The sequence below is a fragment of the Pogoniulus pusillus genome, chromosome 19 (genome assembly GCF_015220805.1).
Source record: "Pogoniulus pusillus isolate bPogPus1 chromosome 19, bPogPus1.pri, whole genome shotgun sequence".
NCBI classification, from domain to species: domain Eukaryota; kingdom Metazoa; phylum Chordata; class Aves; order Piciformes; family Lybiidae; genus Pogoniulus; species Pogoniulus pusillus.
In genome coordinates this window covers 20,185,157-20,208,630 of record NC_087282.1, presented here as the reverse complement: position 1 = coordinate 20,208,630, position 23,474 = coordinate 20,185,157, and the positions used below count along the sequence as shown (strand labels likewise).

The following is a 23,474-nucleotide window of genomic DNA, read 5'->3' as shown; positions in this document are numbered from 1 at the left end:
TCAGGTCAAACTGAACCCTCTAGCAAAAAGTAATTGGAGTCACCCTAGAGTGAAGAGTTTGGTGGTCCCTGTTTATTTCAGACTACCCAGGTTCTATTTATGGCAGGATTGTGGGTCAAGGGGCTGATGGAGCAATATCATACTTAAATAAACTGTGTGATTGCAATTCAAATGCTCAGTATTCAGTAATTGCACATTCATGTTTTGCATGATATGAAGTGTACAAGCCCAACATCTCTGACATAAAACCAGCTCCTAACATCCATAACTGATGCAATTTAAACACTTCTCTGGGAACATATTTAAGAAAATGGGAAGCAGCATACAAGTGTTACTCATGCAAGCCTGTTTAAAGAGATTCTTTGAACACAGTTATTGATAAGTTTCTTGCATATAACATATGCAAAATGTAATTGAAATTAAATTAAATGTCAGCATGACACCATTAAATAGCTAACATTTGCTATCTTCTAAGACAACTTTCTGAGAAGTAACTTGATAATCAGGAATTTGCTCACTGTTTTCCTTTATTTTTTCATGTTTTAGACAAATAAAGGCGATGCCCTTGCAAACCGTGTCCAGAACACATTGGGAAATTATGATGAAATGAAGGACCTGTTAACCAACCATTCCAATCAGAGCCACCTTGTAGGAATCCCAAAGAATTCTGTCCCACAGACACCCATTGACAAAAATGAACAGAACTTTTTCCCAGAACCAAGGAACAGGATGGTCCCATCTCATCAAATCAGTGGCCACTCATCGACATCAATGCCTCCACCTTCTTCATTGTCATCTAATTCTACTTTGCTGCACAGTCACCAGAGCAGCAGGAAGTCGAGGACAGACTGGTCACGTGGTGGTCACAACTCTAGTGGGGCTCAGCCAAGCCAATCCAGTAGTCAGCAGAGTCGGACAAAGCATAGCTCTTCTCATGACCAGTCACAGGGCAGATATGAAGACCTCTACAACTGCCAGAGTGAGCAACATAAAACTGGAGGAACCGAGGAAGCAAATTCTATGGCTGCATCTTCACATTCAAGAAGGCATACTCATTCAAAGTCAGCCCCTGGAGAACATACTTACAAAGAGAACAGCCATTCGAAGTCCCCCACAGAGCTTGAATTTGTAGGTCATGGTCCTGGATCTCCACTTCCTTCCACTTCTTTGTTATCAGCAAACAATGGTCTTTCGACCCAGAACTTCCCACCAGGTCTTCACTGTAAAAACAGTATGGTCCAGCAAAAGCCTACGGCGTATGTCCGGCCTATGGACGGTCAGGACCAGGTACCCAATGACTCTCCAGAACTGAAACCCCCAATAGAAATTGAGAATGGATATGGAAATCAGCCCTTTGGAACACTGCTGGAAGGAAAAGCGAATGCACCTAGTTCGAAGAACAAAGTACCAAAGCTCAACATTCCTCCTGTTAGTGAAGTAAGTACTTTAAAATATCTTCTTCTAGCACCATTTGGGCATTTTGGGCACTGAATATTTCTCTCTGGCAAGATGTGGTTCCATTTCCTGGAATTACATTCCTTTTTCTAGAATGTGCATGGCTACTTTTAGCAAAGTTTGTTGTGATAGTCTCAGTAGCAATATTTAATGAGGCTTTAAAAGCACAGTTTGGAGTACTAGTGTTGCTTGTTTGTGATTAGTATTAAAAGTCTCTGTCCCTGTTGAGAGTAATGTATTTATACTAGCTAGAATTCTAAATAGAGAGCTCTAATACTGCAGTTTTCAGTCATGCATTTTCAGTTAGGAACTAGTTTGATGGAGAGATTGCTCTTTTAAACTCTAAGGAAAAATGGCAGTGTTCAAATTTCAGTGGTACTAAATAGTTCTACCAGTTAAGGGGTTATCTGCGGAGTTTGCTAAATTCCTATTGCTTTTAATAGAATTAATGTAGCTTAAGTTCTGAGTAATGCTCATGAAGATGTGTCCCATTAAAGCTTTTATGTGTTTTTAAGAGCTCTTAATATTGGGATTCGTTCCCAGTCTCTGCCACCAGCAGTTTAAGCTGTTGAATGGTCTATCGTTGGTTGGTAGACTGGTCCTGGGAGGAACATTGTAGTTGGTTCATATTCATGTCCATTCCAAGCACAGATGTGTAATAAGGATACCAACTGAACTATTTGCACTCCATGTACTTTCCCCCTTACTCTGAATTGCTCTAAAACACTAACCTTTGCAGGGTAGGTTTATAGTGTACATATGAGCAGAATTGCAATATGGTTTTTCATAGCTTTTTGAGTTGCCCCAAAATATTTCCCTGCTTGGCAATATTTTTATACTAGGAATGAGGAGTGTTCTTAAACCACTTTACTGCAAAAGGTCAGCTTTTTCTATTGGAATAATTGTTTCAAGCCAATAATTTGTTTGACTATGTAAAAACTTGATGTTATTTATTAACATTCCAGGCAGCAACAAAGACTGATGTGTTTTGCAGTAGAGCTTGGAATAATTTTCTGGGAACCGCATCTGAGAACAGTAAAAGGCCTATTTATATCAAGTGGAAGCTGAGGGTTGCTTGCAGATGGTGTTTTATTAGAGAATGTATTTGTTAATAAACGTAGCTTTGTACACGATTACTTTACAGATGTTTCTGTTTATTTTTACCTTAGGTTAAAAATCTGCTGATGTAGATGGCTTCATAGTCTGTTGCGATTTGTCGCTGGGATTGTTTGGCAAGTTAAAAAAAAAAAGGAAATAATGATGTTGCAAAAGCAAATAGGTTTTTTTTTCACTTTTGCCATCTATTAGCAGTGTGAGTCAATAGAGGCGCTTTAAAGTGCAGCATTAATATGAAGTAGTTTTGGAAGTGGAATGTAGCTTTTACAAATGGTATCAACTATTAAGAACACATTATTTTTTTTCTTTATTTTTTTGAGTGCAGTCCTGGCACCGCTGAAATCAGTTGAGTTATTAGCAATGTGGTTCAGTGTAGGATTTCACCCACAGTCTTTTTGCATAGCTCTGAGAACCTCTGATGTGAACTGTTGTTTTTGGAAAGATTCCTAGTCACTAGTCACAGAGATAAAAAAATTACATTGTGAATTTGTTGCCATAACTACTTTAGTTTGTGTAGAGGTGTATAATTAATTTCATTTATGCTCAGATAAATGGTAAACTCTAGGCACTTCAGAAATGCAGATAGTGATCTTAAAGAAGCCTGCATTATAAGAGCAGACAATAATTTGAAGAGGGAAAGAAAATCCAAAGCTGTATTAAGGTAACAGAATAACCTTTCTTTCCTATACAGAACAAGTGACAATAGCCAGACTGATGGATCTTTTACAGGCAAATCTGCCGACTTTGGAGGGTTGATTTTTTTTGTTGCATGTGTCAAGACTATGAACTTTGGCCCTCTGTGTTTTTCCACAGATGTGTATCCTGAATTTGATTTTACCTGCATTCAGCAATGAAACTCCTTCCAATCCAAGGTTATAGATAACTGGTTTAGTTTAAGCTTAATCAGAACTGACAGTGCACACCTGTGAAACCCATAACCTTTTCAGAATGACTGCAGTGAGTGACTCTGTTGTAATCTTTAAACAATTGATGTGGAGGCTTATGATCCTTTGGTGGTGCTTATCAATTTATGAACCTTCCCAAGCTGCACTGGACTGTAGTGATCTGCTTGAAACAATTTTGCTCACACTCCACAGGTTTCCATCCTATAACACTGTTCCAGTGGTAGTGGTGATCTGCTTCAAACTAGCAGTAGGAGAGTTACTTCTTGGGGCGTTTCTCTGTAATTCATTCCACGAATCTTCTGTATTTCTGAATCTATTTCTTAAGTTGCTGAATGTGGGCATAAAGATTGCACTCCAGTGATTTCTCTCAAAATTTTGCATAGTCTTAAGATGAGGGATTCTGTGAGGAAACTAAATTCCTACATGATGGTGCTGCAATAATGGCATGTGTTAGGATGTGCAAAGCAGGTTTTGCTATCTAAAGGGGAGGGTGTGTAAGTAACCAAATATTTGAAGAAAAAAAGATGAGTTCAGACTGATTTGGAAATATGGTGTCATTTGTTATGGCTTAATGGAATAGGATGTTGAGTGCCCTGGAAGCATTCTGCCATGTGTAAGAAAGTGATCATTTTTACAGCGTAATTTGTGTCACTTGCGGTGTTGCTCTAGGAATCTTTGCTCGTTCACTGGGCCAAATTCTGCCTGCAGAGATGCCCATTCATCTTTCAGTTCCTCTGCAATGGACAACGTTTTTAATGCCTTGCTGCTAGCATGTCTCCACTGTGAAATGGATTGTGGTTTAGTGACAGAATTCTAAGCTTGTAGAGATTCATGGTGAGTTCACACAGACTTGTCAGACTGGATCAGGAGATCTGTTAGCAGCACTTTCTGCCTCTGAGAAGATGGTGGTCTGTGATTTCCAGACCTTGACTAACCCACACACAGATAGTTCAGACTCACGAGCATCACACATGGCCATTTCTGATAGGGAAACAGGAACAACAGAGCCTCCATAGAATTTTAGCTCTGAGGATTTCTTTATGATTATGTGGCAGTTTTAAACCATATTTTACCTTTCTCCATGGTTTTATGTCTCAGGATTATTTTCTACGTGTGGAGTTGGAAAAATGGTTTAGTGTCTTTAGCGAAACCCAGTCTAACTACTAGCACCATTGCCTACCAGGCTCTGAGATCCAGAAATTTTGAACTGAGAGGCCCTGAGGGCATTGTGTGACTCCAGGGGGACGTGCAGAAATGCACCAACTATCTTGACACAGAATTGATAGCCATGGCCTTGGAGCTAAAACTGAGAGGAAATTTGGTAGACATCCTCAAGCTGTAAACATTATTTCCTGTTCCTTTCTTATTAGCTCTGATCTCTTCACTCTGTGTTTAATCTATACTTATGTACATATATATTAATTGTGAGCTTGCACTTAACATTTGGTAAGTTGTGGCAAGCCTGGGACATCACAAGGAGCGTTTGTGTTATGTACATCTCCACCGACTTAAGTTATGTGATGGCAGATGATTATTACCACTCAAAGTTTGAGCTGCATAGTTAAATCCTATGTGTTCTTTTAAGAAGTAGAGGTTAGAGACCACAATAGCAGCTGATCCTCTCCCTGCTGCATTAAAATCCAGAATCTTAATACTTGTGTGTATATTTAAACCTCTAGGAATCAGATGCTTACAAATTACTTCAAATCGACTGACTCAGCAGGAGACAGCTAAAAGAAAGCCTGTACTTTTCAGATTGGACTCGAACACAAATTACTGAGAGTACTGAGCAAAGCAAGGGGTTTTAAGGTCTGTGGGAACATCAGAAGATGTGTTCCTGGGAAATCTTATGCATTGTTCTCTGGAACAATGCATAGATTTCCAATAAATGGTTAGAGATAGGAAATCAAGGGCAAGTGAGATGTTTGATTTTTCAAGGCAGAGTTTTTAAATCTCACAACAAAACTGGCCTCACATTCCTACGAAGTAGCAAATGCTCATGTACTAAATTTTTGTAAACACACGAAGCTAGGAACAAATCCAAAAGGCCTACAACATCTATGTCACCGCCCACTTAAGTAATAAAAAATGGAGAACTTCTATTTTCACTTTACTTCTAGGAAAATATTTTGACGGGTTCAGTGTACTGCAAAGTGATAAGCTTCTGTTACATGTTTCAAATCATTCTGTTATCGCTGCATGTATTGATTAGCTCAGTGCTTTCTGAGCTAGCTATAAAAAAGGCTGCTCTCTTTCTGCATTAAAGAGCAAGAAAAATTGACAGGTAGATAACCATATTGATTGAACCCAAATAGTAAATGCAAGAGGCTTATATATGACTTATAGAACTCTCTATAGGAGTCAAAGCCACTTTAATATCTTCCTTTTTTTTCTTTTAAATTAAATGAAATGTAGGTGTCTTTACCACCCCCACCTTTTTTGATACACATGCTACTCTGTTTGCCAGCTATAGTACCTTACCATGGTTGTGGGCAGATCACTCTTTTCAGCTTTAGCTGTCTCCCAAACTTTGAGCTCTGAAGAATGGTCTGAATCCCATATTAAGCTGAAATCCCTTTGCTTGGTTCATGTTTCAAAAGTCTGAGGCCAAAAACAAACCCAAAGAGCAATATTTCTTGGAGTATTACAGGTTACAACCATATGGTTTTCATTTGTAAATACTGTGAGAAGTAATGTTCTTGTGATACTTCCAAATGAAGACCATATGACACCATTCAACCTAAGTCCTCTTCTTGTGGCCTTTCTAAGGCTACTGTCCGGTTGCTTGGACAATTGCTAGCAAAACTATTTTTCAGGGATAGTAAGAGGTAAATTTGCCTCTTTTAAATCAATCAAAATTAAACATGTTTAGAGCCTGACTTTGCACTACTGTGACCAATGGGAGCTTTGCATTTCACATCAGACTGCAGAACAGGGCACTTTAAGATGAATAGATGTGCTTAAAAGAACTGACTATCATGCATGCCTCAGTGGTTTTTTTCTTTCTTAAGTTACTTTCAATCTTTTCTTACTGAGAGGAAGAAAAGGTATCTTGGTGAAATTAGAGTACCTCTATTTGTGAGGAGTTGTCTCATGATGTCTTGAAATTTTTTTTTTTAATTATTAGTGTTAACCTTGTAACCTTTTAAAAATTCCTAGTACCAAGATAACTGCTTATAAATGGGTCCAGGTTAAATGTAAGAAATTCTGTTACTCAAAGAGTGTCCTTTGAAATGTCACCAAGTAAAATGACCTCAAAGGCTTTGGAGAGACCAATAACAGAATTTTCTTGAGCAAAAATGTGGAAGCATAATTTAAGAGCTGCAGGGGCAACTGTAGGGTGTATTCCTAATTCTGCCAATGGACTTGGTGAGCTTTGGCAAGTGGCAAAGTCGTTATAGCCACTTTAATTTGTAGAGAGTTTTTAGTCAAAGGCAGAAGTACCTTTCTGTTGTTTCTCATTTTGATAACTGGTCAGTGCTTCATTGCATCTCACTAGGAAAGGGGGTTATAATATTTACTCTTTGATGTTAGTGGAATATTGTTCATATATTTGTTAGAAAAAAAATTTTTGGGGCTGATCTTCCATAACTAAAACTGTATTTTTTCTACTTCTGTTAAATTAAGGAAAACATCCCAAGCCCTTTAAAAACAGTGTTAAGTGTTGCGATATCTTCATGTTGACTGGTGATGTACTTTCTGAGTAATGGCTGGAAGTTGGCAGAGGTGATTTTTTAGTAGCTAGTTTCACCCATCTGACATTCAAATGCATAAGGAAGGATGCTTGTGAATGCTGGTAGTCTGCTTAGTTGTCAGCTGACAAGGACATTCTTCTAGGAGCACTCCAGCAGGCATGACCAAATTAGAGCCTTTGCGCTATTTGTTAATACTTTTCTGGAACATGACTTGCTGTAGTAAATATTTTCTGTGAAGTGTGAAACAAAGGATGCTCGTGTAGGAAAAGAGGAGGAATTGCCATTTTCAGGTATTTGAATCTTTTATGATGTGTGTTCACATTCTGGGATGTAATCAGCCCTCAAGTGAACAGCATGCATACTTCTTACAGAGAACAGGATTGGCAGGTGCTTGAGTGTCAGCATTTGGCCTTCTGTGCTAGAATGAATGGCCATTTATAAACTGAACTTGTGGCTCCTCAGCCACTGCTTCTTTAACAAGAACAAAAACTCTTGCTAGTAGCTATAATTGATTTCTCCCAGGGCTACTCATTTAGTGAATATGATGAAAACATTACATCCAACACACCTGTTAAATGTATAAAAAGAGGCATAAAGAAAATAAGTGGTTGTAAATGTAGGCTTGGAGAAGAAAGTTCTAATCCTGATAAAGGTGGTAGTCAAGTAGAAAATTAGACTTTGCTTAATGTGGGAAGCATAGGTCTGTAAGAAACGACTAAAACACTTTCTTGCAAATGCCAGGGATCTGAACAGCTGAATGGTGAAGAAAAGTATGATTAGGTATCGTAGAGGCAATAAGAAGCTGAACACAACTCTCTCTTCGGAGGTGATCTTAGCAGTTGAGATTGAAATAGAGCTAGCAAAAGGTGAAGAAGGAGGGATAGTACTATGGGTTGTCAAGATGAATGAGGATTTATAAACAATATTGCAACAGATGAAATGAGGCCTAGGAAAAGACTGAGAATTGAACATTATTTGTGTGACAGAGGTGTGGTAGGTACAAAGGAGATGTTGGGTGTGAGCTGAGCATACAGCAAACTGTCACTTCAGCCTTCAGTAGGAACATGCTGACCATTAAGCAAAGGATGGACGGTGGAAGCGAGGACAGGGAAATGGGAAGGGAAGGAGGAGCTACAGTACTTAAGCGTGGTCAGCTTTCTGGTGGGAATCCCAAGAGCAGAAGTGCTTAAGCACATCAAATTCCATCTTGCAAAAAGCTGCATGTGATGTGGACATAATTAACCCATGATCCAGGAGGCAGCCTCCTCCCGCTCTGTGTCCTTCTATTTGTACATGCAAAAGATGCTTCCTCAAGTGCAAACTTCTGGGCATTTTGTATGCTTAGTGTGTTGACTTGCAGAATTATACAGATTTTAAAACCATGACAGCAGTACCATATGGATCATATTTATAACATACCTTCAAAGTGAGAAAGTCAGAGGAAGGTCTTGAATGAGCATTTCCAACTTTCTGGCCAGAGCCACCCCACTATAATCTAGTAGCCTCTGATTCAAGTATGGAAAAGCATTTAGGAGCTGCAGGTGAAAATGTCATATGGGAATACTTTAATAAAAAATAAAATAAAAGTAAAAAAAGCACAGAGTGAAAGAAAGTTGAGCACATAACTTGGCAACTCTCCATGAACTGCAGATACAGGTTAAAGTCATTTAGTTGGCAAGCTATTGCTAGTGTATTAGTAATGTTGGGAGGGGGAAAAAAATCTAATTTCTCTAGTTTGGCTTGTGCAGTAAAGAAATTCCTCCCACATAAATATGTTCATTTCACCTTCTGGGAAGTAAAGAAAGGAAACTGTAGCTGCAGTCTGTTATTTAATCTTCCTGAAATTAGCATTTGGTGCTCAGGAAGATTGAAAGATTTAATGCCAATGGCTTCCTCAAAAGAAAGAAATGACACACCACATATGTTTTAGCACTGGTTAGACTGTTAAATGGAATTAATCAAAATCCATGTTAAAATATTTCCATGCCTTAATTAGCAATGGTTTGGAACATTAAAATACATATCGACTTGGGAATAAATTAGTGAAGAAATAATCAGATTGAGTTTGTGGGACTTTAATTGCAACATAATATACTGTATGTTTTAGGAAGGTAAATATACTCCTATGAAATGCTATGGCTTTTATTATGACAGAGACAGAGATACCATTTCCCATTCTAGAAGAAACATTTAAATATTCTCTCATATAATAAAGTGAGAGAAAAACAGTTTAAAAATGTCAAGAGTTTCATCTCGGGCCAAAGGAAGCTTTAAAATTTCTCCTTTGAAAGTCATGTAGCAAGTACCAACACCATGTCTCCTGTTGTGAGTAAAGGAATTCACTTTTGACTTTCTGTTCCTGCTGGGTCACTGCAAAGTTTGTTTCCTCTTCCCTCATGCTGCTCTTAAGAGCAGCAGAAGAGCATACATTTCCTTAAGTATGTAAATGAGATGGAACAAATGTGAATGTTCGTACTCTTAAATTAATACACACAAGAGAGACAGAGATGTCTGTGGTGGCTTTATAGGTACCTAACTCCTCACTGAGGACAGAGGCTGCAATTGACCCAATGAGTAGGAAGGACCCATTTATCTTCCTAGGAAGGGCACGAAGAACATGTAAAATCTGCCTCCAAGAGGTTTCCTGAAGTTGCATCCCAAGGTTGATCTCCCATGATTACAGTGGTGAGGATGATTTTTATGTACATTCAGTATAAGTACCTGAAGAAGAAAGCAATTGCCTTTAATTAGTTATGGTGGTTGTTCAAGTAGCCATTTGTTAAAACAACTCTGAGCCTGAAGAAAAGGTTTAGGGAATAGAGGGAGGAAGAGGCAAAGTAAGTTCAAATTCAGTCACTCTCCAGGCTAATAAGCCTACTTTTGCTTGGATTTGCAAAGATCTCTGAGATCATAGGTGTAAGCCTCAATCCCCATTAATACTGCCAATTAATACTGCCAGTCTAAACATTTCAGTTAATACTTGCTGCTTTCTCTTGCATGTTTCCTCAGAATAATTTCCCATTGTTATATCTCCCAGATGTGTAAACTGGTTGGGTTATATTTCACTGAGCTGCAAGCTGTGACACTTAAATCCACAAGACAAGCTGGCAATTACTTCTGCAGTTTGTAAATATCCAGGCACCCATTTACATTTGCTGGTATTTAAAATATAAACATTGAGATAATTCTTTCCTAAATATGTTAAAACACTGACACATGCCCTTGTAAACTTAGAAAACAGTAAAAATCCTCAGATCACTTGGAGGAGTCAGGCTTTGGGTTTTGTTACGTAGAGTTCTCCCTGAATGAAGGCTTCGCATCCCGGTCAGTAGCCTACATCTGTGGGGTTTAATCCTTTTTGGATGCCAAGAAACCCTAATTTCCATTTCATCAGAGATGAAAAACATCTCAAAAAATGTCTGCTAGCACATGCTAGTGAAACTTGAGTATGCTTAATTTTGAAGCTCTCTCTACATCCGGGAGTGTCTTTCTTAAGTGGCTTCCTTGTGAAGTAACACTTCACAGTATATTTTGCGCTGGGAAAAAGGAGGTTGTAACATCTTCCTTCCTGCCAACACATGTAGTTACACATTGACATGAAATATGGCACAAATTTAGCTGGGGAAGTATTAAAAAGAGTAATTTTTATTCAAAGCAATTATTCTAGCAACCACATCATTTGCTGCACAATACTATGATCGTTAAGGTCACCCTTTAACATGGTTTCATGGCAAGGGCCACGCACTGTGGTCTCATGGACCACAAATGGTTTGCAGACCCAAGTTTGGAAATCAGGGGTTTAGGGCTTTGCCAATATTTCTGTAAGCAGCACTTTACCATTAAAGTTTCCTAATGTCTGTGGAGTCACAAAAAGCCAGTGAGGGGCTATGCACTCTGCCAATGGATGACATTTGTTTAATTGTTAGAAATGATTTCTTCCACCACTAGATAGAAAATGACTGTACAGAGTAGAATGAAGGCAGGGCTGCCTTCAAAATGTTTCTGTATGTGAATACAAAGAAACACACTGAAATCCCAGCAAATTTGTACTTAAGACTGTTACTGCCTTTTCCCTTCCATTGAGTGATGAAATAGTTCTTGCCACTTCCTTAACTTCAAATACCCCCTTCACTGTACTCCAGATAAACGAAATAAACCAGGCTGAGGAGCAGACCCTTCTCTAAGGGATGTAAAATAGAGATGGGTTAGACCTGTCTTACCCTTTGATGTTGGCATTGCTGTACAAGTAAACCCCCTAAGTCCACATGAGGACTAAACCTTTCTGATTTTGATGGGAAGCAGCAAAATTGGGCAATAAATGATCAGTCTGAATAAGACTTATTTAGGAATAGCAGCAAGAGTTGCATGTAGCAGGGATCTAGGGAATGATTGCTCTTCAGAGAGGAAAAATTGAAGTTTGCAAATACTGTTTTCCTAAACACATTTTATTAAGATGTATCTGCACCTGCATTTCATCAAGAAAATTATTTTGCTACAGGTTTTAATATACTTTGATATATTGAATAGATCTGATTTATTTTGACAATATTTTTTCTGCTTTTATTAGTAGTCTACGTTAAGTGCCAAGTATCAGATGTTGTGAGAGATGGCCTGTTTATGTATAATTCTCATCCCAGTTTTTAGCTATAATGAAGACTTCTGATAAGCAACCAGATTTCAGATGCTTAGCTAAACCAGGAATTTCATATGGCTGTTGACTATTGATTTTGCTTGGTTACAAGAGCCAGATGCCAGAAAGAAAAAGGGTGCATTTCTGTTAACGTTTTAGCTTATCTTAGGAGCATGCTTTGGAAATAAATCTGATTTTCCCCTGCTCTGTCATTCTTTGGGTGTCAGTTTTAAGACATGAGAACTGAATCTGTTTTGGTTGAAAGGAAAACATGAGAAGCTCTGTAGGGATGCCCATAACATGTACTCTATGTCCTGTGGTGCCCAGGAGAAGAAAGTCTCATTCCACGCAGCCCCTTCTCATGTCTGTTCTCACAGTGGCTTCTTGACACTAACTTTTTCTCCCCATGTATTGACTCCTATTGTGTTGTGCTTTTTACTAATGCAGACACAGCTTAATCCTCTGGCACTGGGACAGATGGTGACCTGTGATAAGATATCCTGTCATAGCGTTATAGAAGGGTTGACCAACTGATAGAGCTTGCCTCTAAGAACTGTAAACATATGAGCAGATACCAAGAATGCAGAAGACTGCCATCTCCCTTACTATGGCCTGCAACTTGATAGGACAGCCCAAGTTTAGCTCTTTGAGAAGGGAGAACTTATGTACATGATGGAGGCAACCTCCATAGCTAAGTTAAGTACATTAAAATGGAGCTGATTTTTACGGTCTAGTGTGGGAGATTTTCCATAACAAATCTTGTGTATGGTTTCAGAAGTGGGAGCCCAGAACAATTCTCCAGGTCTTGACTGCTCCAGTCGTTTTGGTTTCTAGGGTAAGGCACATACCAGGTCACTGAAGAACAAACAGGGGCACGAGGGAGAGGGATTTCCCTTTTCCTTAGCCACAATAAATATGTTTGTTCAAGAACAAACAGCTGGAATAAAAAGATGTGCAGTTTTGATGCTGAGGAAAAGTCTGTTATGTTAAATACATAGGAAATGGTTAACCCATTGTAAGTACTGTCCTTTAATGAGGCAAAGTTTACTTGGGGTCCTGACTACGTAAAGGTTTTGTATTTCATTCCTTTTTCTGTTAGCTAGCATGGGGCACTGCATGGTGAGCAAAGATGTGACTCTTTGAGGCTTTTACTGCAAGCTGCCTCAGACTTTGGTGTTCTCAGAAATCCTTGCTGAGTGGGATTTCCGGGGCCAAAGTCAACAGCCACAGGCAAAAAGAAGAGATGATATCTCTGTGGCATGCCTTTAATAAAAAAATTTGCTTGAATGTGACTCTGCTGTGGCAGGAAATCTGTGTATAATGACAAGAGTATCTCCTTGGCACTCACAGGACTACCCATGGCATTTTGTTTCGAAGTGGATAGAGAGAGAGAAGTTTGGATTGGGACAAAGCCTATCTATAGCATTTAAGTGTACAGGGAGTTCTTCCAGGGATGTCCCAGGCAGAGAGGTGGCACAGGGTCAGTCGACCATTACAAAAAACAAAACAAAAAACAAAGATGTGCCTTTACCAGTGGACCTGGAGCCCTGTCTGAAGACTGTTCTATAAGTAAAATTGTTGCCATTTCTGCTGGCAAAACAAAACACTTGATCTTTTTTTCAAGTTTGCTCTTGCACACGGAACTGAAGGCCTGACCTCTGGTAGAAGACTGTGGCAAAGAACATGGGGGAAGACCCAAACCACGCTGAGGTTACATTACTCAACTTTCTCAACTGCTACAGCCTCTCTTTGGGCTTCTCCAGAACCAGGCTGTTTCTCTGTGGGGTTCTTGCAGATCTCATCTTACTTCCCTTTCCACATGCACTTATTTCTTCAAAGTACTGAAAGTCAACGGCTGCACTGTGTTTGTGAACTTCAGCTTTTGTAGACTACATAGATAATTATTTTCCTGGCAGTGCTGTCCTCAGTCTTTTTCCTCTGTGTGGGTGCACGTGTACAAATCCAGGTGTAGAATTACAAATAAGCAGTACACAGCCATATAACCACTTGTATCTCCATCCACACTTGTGATACAGAGGCCGTGCAAAAGCTCTCCCTGGCACAGTGCTGTGGTTTCACAACAGATCAAAGATGACAAAAGTGGAAAGGAATGGCATATTTTGCTGCCTCCTCTCCTGTGACATAAAGCCACGTGGAGATCTTCACTGCATCTGGTTTCTGATTTTGGCCCTGAATATGGACGAATATCATAGGCCTTAAGAATTGTCATTTCTGGTCTTTCTTCCAGAAGTGAGACCCAAGGGTATTAGTTTTCAGCTAAATGCTTGCTGGAGCTGAATGTTCTCTTGAATGCTTTAATTTACTGGCATTGTTTATCTCTTTGTGAGCAGAATCATACAATTACTTCTGGAATTCCTTTTTGTTCCCACAGCTACTTTTGCACTTAGTTCTTCTGCAAACAAAGTAAGGTTGGCTTTGCTCACAGTGCTGGTGTCCCGTGGCTCCCAGCACTTACTGCTTCCTCTACTGTGGGGAAGGATATGGGTCTGTGGTGTGAAAGCTGGAGAAGAGGAAAAAAGATTGGCTTCTTGCCCATGGTGTAGGGAGCAGAATGAGCTGTGTACTTCAGGAGCTGGGGGAGAGGAGAGAAGACACTGCAGTCCCTAGGTAGAAGAGCAGAAAAGTGATGCATCGCTGTGTGCTTTAGTGGACATGACAGAAAGATAAGGATGGACCCGAGAAAGGGAAAAGTACAAGGGAAGAACAAGGCAGTTATTCATCTTCTGGTACTGAAGGTGCAGGGTTCTGGACTTGCAGCAGCAGGAGCACCCACCTGAGCAAATGGAAAAGCTGGAGAATATGCTGACAGACTTCTCAACCATCTTAGCCTCTTCCTGTGACTCGTTTGCACCATTTGCAGAGAGTATCAGTAACTGCAAGAATGTGGTTTTAGATCAGATCTCTAATACATCCACTGTAAGGAGAGGTAAGCTGTGCTAAGTCTTCTGCCCAACTCCAGTTTCCTTTTATGTATCACCAGACGCATGTTGCAAGTAGCTGTGGCTGTGACAGCAGCACAGCCTGCGCTCACTTGTGACAGAAAAGCCTGGATGTTTTAAGTGAGTGTTTGGTACCTGAGAAACAATCCAGTATCTGCTGGTGGGAACTTAAGAGTTGTCAGACTTTGAGTTAGCAAGCTGCTGTTAAACCTTGAGGTGACTACAGTACTTGTGTAAGGTGTAGAACCACACCTTCTGTATTTGTGCCTATGTCCAGGAGAAGGTAGTCAAGTATTCCATCCCCGGTTTGGATGTATTTTTACATGGTGATGGCTGGACCTTGCATATGGATTAATGTAATCCTACACCTTGGTAGCCAGCTCTTTGCTTGAATTGAGTGTCACACTGGGCAAAGATGGTGGCAGGCATTTTGGAACAGAGGGTTTTTTTGTCAGTGACTGCTTTGTCTCTGATCTGAGGAATGGAGCAAGCTGCAGAACTGTGTTTATCACTGCTCTCTGTCTGAGCTAATACACTGTGCTGAGAGCTTCAGCTCAGTCTTGCACCTTTTTTTTTTTAAACCCCCAGCCTGAGACACAGGCTGAGATAACTTAAGTCTGCCCACAGTAGGCAGCACAGATATTCCTTTAAAGAATTTAAAAGTTTCAAGGCCTGCATAGCTATGGCAAGAGTTCCTATGTGTATAAAAATATATATACTATCCAGGATGTGTGTAAAACCCTTTGGAAACTAAGCAAAATGTGCCCACAGCTCTACTGAGACTGCTGTTGGGGAAAAAAAAATTGGACATTTGCAGAGCTCTTTAAAAACAAAACCAAAAGCCCTACAACCACAGCCCCCAAACAAACAAACAAAACCAGGAAAACCCAACGCTGGCAGTTTTACATGTAGCTGTTATGCAAGTCTGCTTGGGGATTACCTTTGACACTGGGCTCTTAAAGTTGCAGAATCTTGCATAACATGCTTGCACAACAAGCACTGCCTTCACAGGCAGCAGGTTTAGACCCAAAGCAGCATACAGCCATTGCTGACATTGTCTGCAGCATTTTGTGAACTGTTCCAAAACTGAAGGCTAGAAAATGGAGTAAAGGAGACTGCTGGGGGTTGGGGAGGGATTAAACCAAAATAAAATCCCCATCAGTCTTGTACATTTGGCTTTAAGTGAAAGAGATGTAGGTAATTATTTCAAAATCTGGTGGCTAGGCTTTTATTTGCTAAAAAGGAAAAATCAATGTGCTTTCTCCAGGAGGATCAATTTATGCTTCTGCCAGAATCACTGTACTTTTTATTTTTGTCTTCAATGGAAAAAAAATGTTGACCCTTTTAATTAAGGTTAATGTATGAAAGTGTTCTCCACCGCCCTTACGCCCTCACTCTACATCTATACCTATTCATAATATACCAGACAGTGAGATCCAGAAATGAACCTATTCATCTGCAGGGATTTATTTTCAGGCACAGAATTCCAAACCCACTGTTTCTTACAGAAAAGTTACCTTTAGCTTCAGTGGTGTGTGGATCAAGACCTGCAAAAATAAATTCAGAAAGAACCCCTCTGAAATTAGGACTTGGAGATGATGACTGCATTATAGATTGGCCTGGACTGAGTATTTGCACTATCCTCTTATGTAGCACTTCAGAACACCACAGCTTTGACTGAAACAAGCTCTAGGGAAAATAAATGGAGAAGTTTCCAAATACTATAGCTGCTTCAGTATTCATACATAATAAACCTAGCTTCTGTAAATAACTCATTTTATCTGTCAAACATTGTAGGCACATATGCCACATTAACTGTCACTGGGGTCGTAAATAAACAATGTATCTGTCTACACATTACTTATGTCTGGGGGGAAATGAACAAGTACACAAGAAAAACAGTAAGGAACGTATTTTAATTGTGAAATAAAATGTTGAAGTTGCCATTGCTAATTATTTTAAATACATCTGCACATAAAAATACAGTTCATAATTCAATGCAAGAGTAATATTCCAACAAAATCAAGTTAATAATGCATCTAGCATGGATTTCTTAAATGCACTTCTGCTCCCAGTCATTCAAGTACACCTCTGGGCACGTTTTAACTCTTTGTTCTTAACAAAACAGAAACAGCCACTCTCTCCCCACCCAAAGTGTACAAGCAATATTTGGACCATCCATAGCAGTGTCTGTAGCTGATACTCTCTGATAATGCTTGACTGTGTAGCCAGTCTGTGCAAAAATGGCATTTGCAGGCTTGTCTCAATTCCATCAGACTCAATGGTGTTTCCTGTACATGACCACATAGAATTTACCCTTGGGTTTGGACTATAGTGCCTGCCTCTTTAGCGTTGTCAGAATGGACTCTCTAACAGTCTGCATCGTTTCTGCCTAACTGTCCCTGCTATGCCACTTGTTTGTGATTACATTTAGTCACCGGAGATGGCAGACTTGTAATGAGATGCCAAAATTGCAGGAGTTTGCCTCTGACCACCAGAGTGTCTTAGCTGTTATTTTCTGTACACTTAATTTCTAGTTCCATAGGCAGCATTGTCATTTCAAAGAGCAATTCCTGAGCCTTTCTTAAAATAATTTGCTTTCTGATGTATGCTTGAAAACATATCCCAAACCAACAAAACCACAGATTCCCTTCAGCCCTTTCTAAATTTGTTGTACTTTTGTTGGAGAGAAAGAAAGAAGTTCATCAACCGGCTGGGTATAGATAGGGATAATAAGCTTGACTTATGATAGAGTAAAATTAAATTAAGCTCTGTCTGAGCCACAGTGATAGTAGATCTTATTTTTATATTGTTAGATTATAATATCTTTATTAATTATAGAATTACTGTGATTTAATGTCTGTATTGACCACTAATGCTGCAAGAGAGGCGATGTTTTAAAGCAAAACAAAAGCCTTTATAAATTCTGTTGGTTGGCTGAAATGCACCTTTTATATTAATAGTCCTTTACCTAAGCTAATGAGCCAGAATATTAAGATTTAAGACATTAGTGCTATTAATGTGATAGCTAATGATGATGAAATTCAGCCCTTAGATATTTCTACAGATCTTTTGGTGACTCGTGAATGCATGGAATTTGACCCTCCATGCTTCGCTAGAGCACCAGAATACCACAGTAAAGGACTAAGGTACATTTAATCTGGGGTTGATTAAGTCACAAAGAAGCTATGTCTTTGAAAAGCATCATATTTACTTCTGCTTGGCATGTATATAGCCAGAAGCCATCGTGTGCATCCATGTTATTTTCCTTTGACATTGTTAAATATCCAATAAGTTGTTTTCTGCCACACACAACATTGCAAGTGGCACATTAGAAAGCTTATATGATCTATAAGGAGCTCTTGTTGCTGGTTTCAAACAGCACAGCTATGACAACAATTCCAGTGCGGACACCTCTTGTTAACAGCCCTTCCATAGGTACTTAAGTTCAAATTAACTGTTCTGAAACCCAAATTAGGGTAAAATCTGATGTAAGCCAATTTATTCTGCACAACAATCATAGGGAATGAAAAGTGTTCGGCTAGATTGCTGTTTAAATCGGATCGCTATAGCTCCCTTGGTGGGAAAGTAGTGCAGGAGAACAATGGCTAGCGGCTAAATGTAATTTAATTATTGGGTTTATGTATTGGTTAGTTATTGCATTGTTTAAGAAGAAACGTTTTCCAAGCAGGTGTACAATTTCTGGCCAGTGGTAGAAATCATATAAAAAGCTGAAGGAATAATAGACCGACGATCTAACACATTTAAATTAAGCAAGGTCTGATTGTTGAGTGGTGAAGGGTGGTGAGTTCATTTCCATCGAGGGCTGACATTTTGTCCTTTTTGTATATTGCATTGTTAGTAGTATAATGCATACAGAAATATGGTGGTGAAAAGCCTGAAGGCTGTGAGTTTGAAAATAAAGCTTCCTTAGGGTTGAAATACCTGCTTCACACAGCAGTTTTTTCTGGTTGAAATCACATGGTAAATTTGAGACCCTCATTTAATATTTAGAAATCAAAGGAAAAGAGAACTAATAAGATATCAGCCCATCTTCATCTTTCATCTGTTTGTTAGACTTTTACGTAACTGAAAGATACTCCAGGTTGCTGAATGCGAAGTGGTGCAGAACATTGTTGTTCTAGGACTGCACTTTTTTTCTCTGTGTTCCTTCTTTTGTATCGTAACAGCGAAATTCCATATCACATAGTTGTTTGATGTGAAATTGCTTGATAGGGTGTGATGACACATTCATATTATGTTAGCAGCACAATTTAACTGCTCCATTTTTTTAAACCATTTATGAAAGTGCCTGAAATGTGTGCATTATAAAATAGGGTCATTACAGCTATCGTTGAATTGGCATTTCAGTAATAAAGCCTTTGTAGAGGGCTAGATGTTAACACAAATCTTTACCATTATAAATATGAATCAGTCAGCAACAATATAGAGTCACTTCAATAAACGGACAGTGGAAAGCCTGGTTTGATGAATGCTGATACTGTGACTCTCAAAACCCTGACATCATGCCGGCAAAATGTTTGCCAGGGCTGGTACAAGTCGAGAACATAGTCTATTGGTTGTTCAGAGGTGGAATGCTGCTCATGAATCAGCTGGTACCACAGGTCAGACGTGTCTGGCATCTACTGTGTTGGGAGGGAAGGAGAATGAAAGGGATTGCCACAATTGCCATCTTTTAAATGCAGCCTCTGTCTGTGCCTGTATCTCATACAGGTGCCAAAGCCCATCTCCTTATGTGCCTCTGTGGCACCATGGATCCAGGATCCAGCCTGCTGTCTCCAGCCTACTGTCTCCCAGTAAACCTGGTACAGCCCTTTGTACTCTGTTTCAGAAGAATGTTTTTCATACTGTGTTGAGAATAGAAGTATCTCTTTATTGCATATAGAGAGCTGAACAAAGATTTGTATTCCAGAGCTTCTCATCTCATTCTTTTTGTTCCCTTTCTTTCCAAGGAAGTTCCCTTAGCTGTACTTCTCTAGGGGATAAAAGGCGTCCCTGTGGGAAAGGGAGAGCATCTTCAGTTGCAAAGGGGGAGCAAAATACTGATCTCAGAGTTGGATTTGAAGTAGGTTAGTGGACACCTGAGGAATTTTTCAATTGGAGCTCTCGGAGAGCAGAACCTCATGTTTAGTCCTTCCTTTTCTTGAGGCATGGAGTGGAAATTGCGGTTACCTCAGCTTACCTCACCAAAGCCTTGTGGTCTTTATTCAAGGAATGTAATTAGCTGCATTGACTTAGATTTTTTCAGGATTGAGCTTCTGGAAGCCTATCTTTATAATACCTGTTACAAGGTCAGGAGAGATGCCAGTGTGACTGGAGATTTGAAGACAATCTTACAAAAAGATATGACTGTGCAGGTGGAGTGCCAAGGGGTCATGAGTAACAAAGATCAATACACATTGGTAGGAATGCTCCATCCATTAAGAAGCAGCATCTCATATATACACATCTCAGTAATGTTACTCTTTGTGTTGTCACTTAGGCTATGGGGCTTCCTTTCTTCTGAGTTCCACTGGTTCCTTTTTATACTCTGTCCATGACAGCAGTAGTAACTCACAGAAGCATGTTTTGATTGCTGGGCTTTTTTGTGTGTACTTCTTTGTCATTTAGTGGTGCCTTTTGTAATCCATGCCATATTCTTCCGTCTTAAGTAGTGTGATCCTGTAGCATGGGATGTGTTACAAGCTGGTAATTTCTTCAGTACAGGCCTTTCTTGTTCATAGGCTTAATGCCTAACTCTCTGCATCTCTGTCAGACAGGGGCTGGGAAAAAAACACCAATAAACATGACTTTTTACTTTGCAATACATTTAATGTCAATTACTATGTGGGGACTAAAGAAGACGTTTATGAATGAACTATGAATAAGCAAGATCCATGCCCTACTGTATGCCCATTACAAAGCCAAATGGTAGAATTTGGTCTGTCTGTACGCTGTGATTTACAGACATTTTAACTTTACAATATCTACCTTTTGTTATTTAAAGACTCTTGTAGTGGAAACACATACCCCAAGTGGCTACTAGGTGAAAATTTCTCAATCTCAGATAATGTTGTGTGGCTTTTTTAATACTTATTCACTGAATAGGCACAAAAGTCATATCTGCCTGCATGGTCTATTTACTTTTTAGGTCAGATTTGACACATATATGTGTTATTTCAGGAATGTAATCACTCAACCTGTTGCTTGTTTCAGGGATTTATTGCTTTTTTTATATGCTTAGGTCCTTGTGAATTGAATTAAATGGCTAAAAGATTAATTTGTTGTGCAAAATAAATAGATTGATGGATATTAGGCCTCTAATTAAACAGTGTGAACTAGAGAGATGCTTCCTTGTTAAGGATGTTCCAAGCATCTGAGCCAGCCATCACGTCTTAAATTTTAAGCAGCTGAATTAGTAAGGCCCTTCTAAAGCTGGTGGAGATAGGCTTGTGAGGTACTTGCAGCATGTAGGTCCATGTTATCGAAACCTGTAGTTTAAATGAAGTGATTTCCCACACTGGAAAGGAGCAGAGCATTTCCTAGATTACAATATCATGGTGCATAGATGTGCAAAATCTATAGGTGTTCTTGATGAATAACAACGTACTCTGACAGCAAAGAATCAACGCAGAAAAATTAGGTCACAGCAGCTTGCTTGCTCTTTACACTGTCATGGTTGATTGGTTATTCTCATCACCCTTTGTTTAAAATCATTTCAGAATTAATTGGCGTTCATTAACGCAAGTCTTTGTAGCAGAATCGCAGAAACAGTCATTAATGTAGCTAATAAACATAAAAAAGAAAAAAGGATCCTATTACCAGGTCCCTACAGGCTGTTAACTAACATTTTGAATAAGAATACATAAACATAAATTAAACATTTTTACAAACTGCTAAGGATGTGGGAATTTAGCATGGTGGTCTGTAGTAGTGCTTTGAACCAATTTGTTAGATTACGGTGATTTTTTTTAAGGGTTCTGCTATTAAGGTGGTGGTCCTGATTTGCTTAGGTTTTCATTGCAGTCATGCAGATTTCTAAAGAGGTCTGTCTACCTCTGCCAGCTACTACAGATGAGGCTGTGATCCTTCTCCCATGAGTTCAGTGAGTAGTTTTTTTTTGAGTGGCGCAGAGATTCGGGTTCCTTTCATGACATTTTGAGAAGAAATGGAGCAAAGAGAATCCGTTTTTGATTGAGGGCCCAGCAGCAGATGCTAACAGGTGCAAATATTACCTGCTTAATTTGCATGAGTGAAGGCTGGTTGCTGACTTTATCTGGATGCTCTACCATGTTTGCCATTTAATTTTCCTGTTACCTTGACTTTGAACAACTCAGTAAATGCATTGTCAGATTTGCTGTGTGCTGATTACAGGATTTCTCTCATTTGGGCTGTTGCCCTGATATGATGGAATATGTCTTTTGGAAGGCACTGCTGTATCTCTTAACCTCCCTCAGACATCTTTTCTCATGAATGTCCCAAGTTTAAGGGTTGTTAGTGGTTGAGTACAAGACATACAGGAAAAGTCACCTCTGCCCCGTATCCTGGTGTGCATGGGAGAAGTGAATGCATAAGATGGTGTGTGCTCAGGACTGGGTCTTGAGCATGTCTCTTCCCGACATTTTTGCAGGGATGCAGTAGGTCCTGGTGCTCTGGCACCTGGTCTGGCCTTGAGCTCTCCAAAGAAGAAAGCTCATTGCTGTGCTGGCAGGTACAAAGTGAAATGGTGCCTGTGCTGCCTGCTTCCACATTGAAAGGAATTGTGGGTGTTCAAAAGGTGTTAAAAGTGACTGTTGTTGGGCATGCAGCAAAAGCTCCCAGCACAAGCTCATGCTGGCTCTTTGGGAACAACTTCCAGTTGCACAATAGGTCCTCACTGTCCATCCATCTGGCTGCAACATGGGGAGCAGGAGGTGGAGCTGAGAGGCAACCAGGTCAGCCATGTTCACCCAGCCTTTCTGCACCTGTCCTGGGCTGGCACAGCTGCCCTGCACGCACTGTTTGCTCCCCTGAGAGTCTGCAGGACATCTGAGCCCCCAATTTGAAGGCATGATGAGGTACCTAAGCAGCCAAGTGAGCATGGCCTGAGAACAAGTGAATGGAAATGCCAGATTATTTATCCTGAAATGTTGTAGGCATTGACATGGAGCCCTAGTGAGGGGCAATTGGAAAATGTGTCCCCTTTTTAATTTTCTAATGGCTTTGCTACAGCATAGTGAATATAAAGAGGGTAATTTGCAAGCTAACCACCCAATATACCACCCACTATAGCTAGTTGGTATATTTTGAGGGCACTAAAATACCTGAATGGCATTGACTGATGTACTTCTAACTGGTTAAATGCAGAGTCTCCATGCAAATGCTGTCTTGGCATACACAGTAAGTCACAAACCCCATTTCAAATATGAAATCAACTAGACAAATATATTGCTTTGTATGTCTGACTCTTGGTACATGGTGTCTGTATACATCGTGACACAGGCAGAGAAACGTGAAGGCTTGCCAGTGATCCATGTACATTGCTTTTTATAGCATACAATTTCAAAGAACTCAAGTCTAAAGTAGCATACAGTTGGTAAAGGGACAAAGAAATATATTTACCCCTGCAATTAAAATATAATAACAGAAAGACTAAAAATTGTTTTAGTCTGACTTTTGGTTATTGACTAGAACATATAAATGGCTTTAGGCACTACTAAACAATAAAAAAAAT

The 23,474-nt window shown here is 39.6% G+C and overlaps 1 protein-coding gene across 4 annotated transcripts in view; it reads left to right on the top strand.

Moving 5' to 3' along the window:
• AFF2 (ALF transcription elongation factor 2) overlaps positions 1-23,474 on the top strand; it is a 357,624-nt gene that overhangs the window by 94,749 nt on the left and 239,401 nt on the right. For all 4 annotated transcript variants that reach the window (XM_064159592.1, XM_064159590.1, XM_064159591.1 and 1 more), the window contains exon 3: positions 547-1,437. In XM_064159592.1, coding sequence (XP_064015662.1) covers positions 547-1,437 — 891 coding nt within the window. The remainder of the gene's footprint in view (positions 1-546; positions 1,438-23,474) is intronic.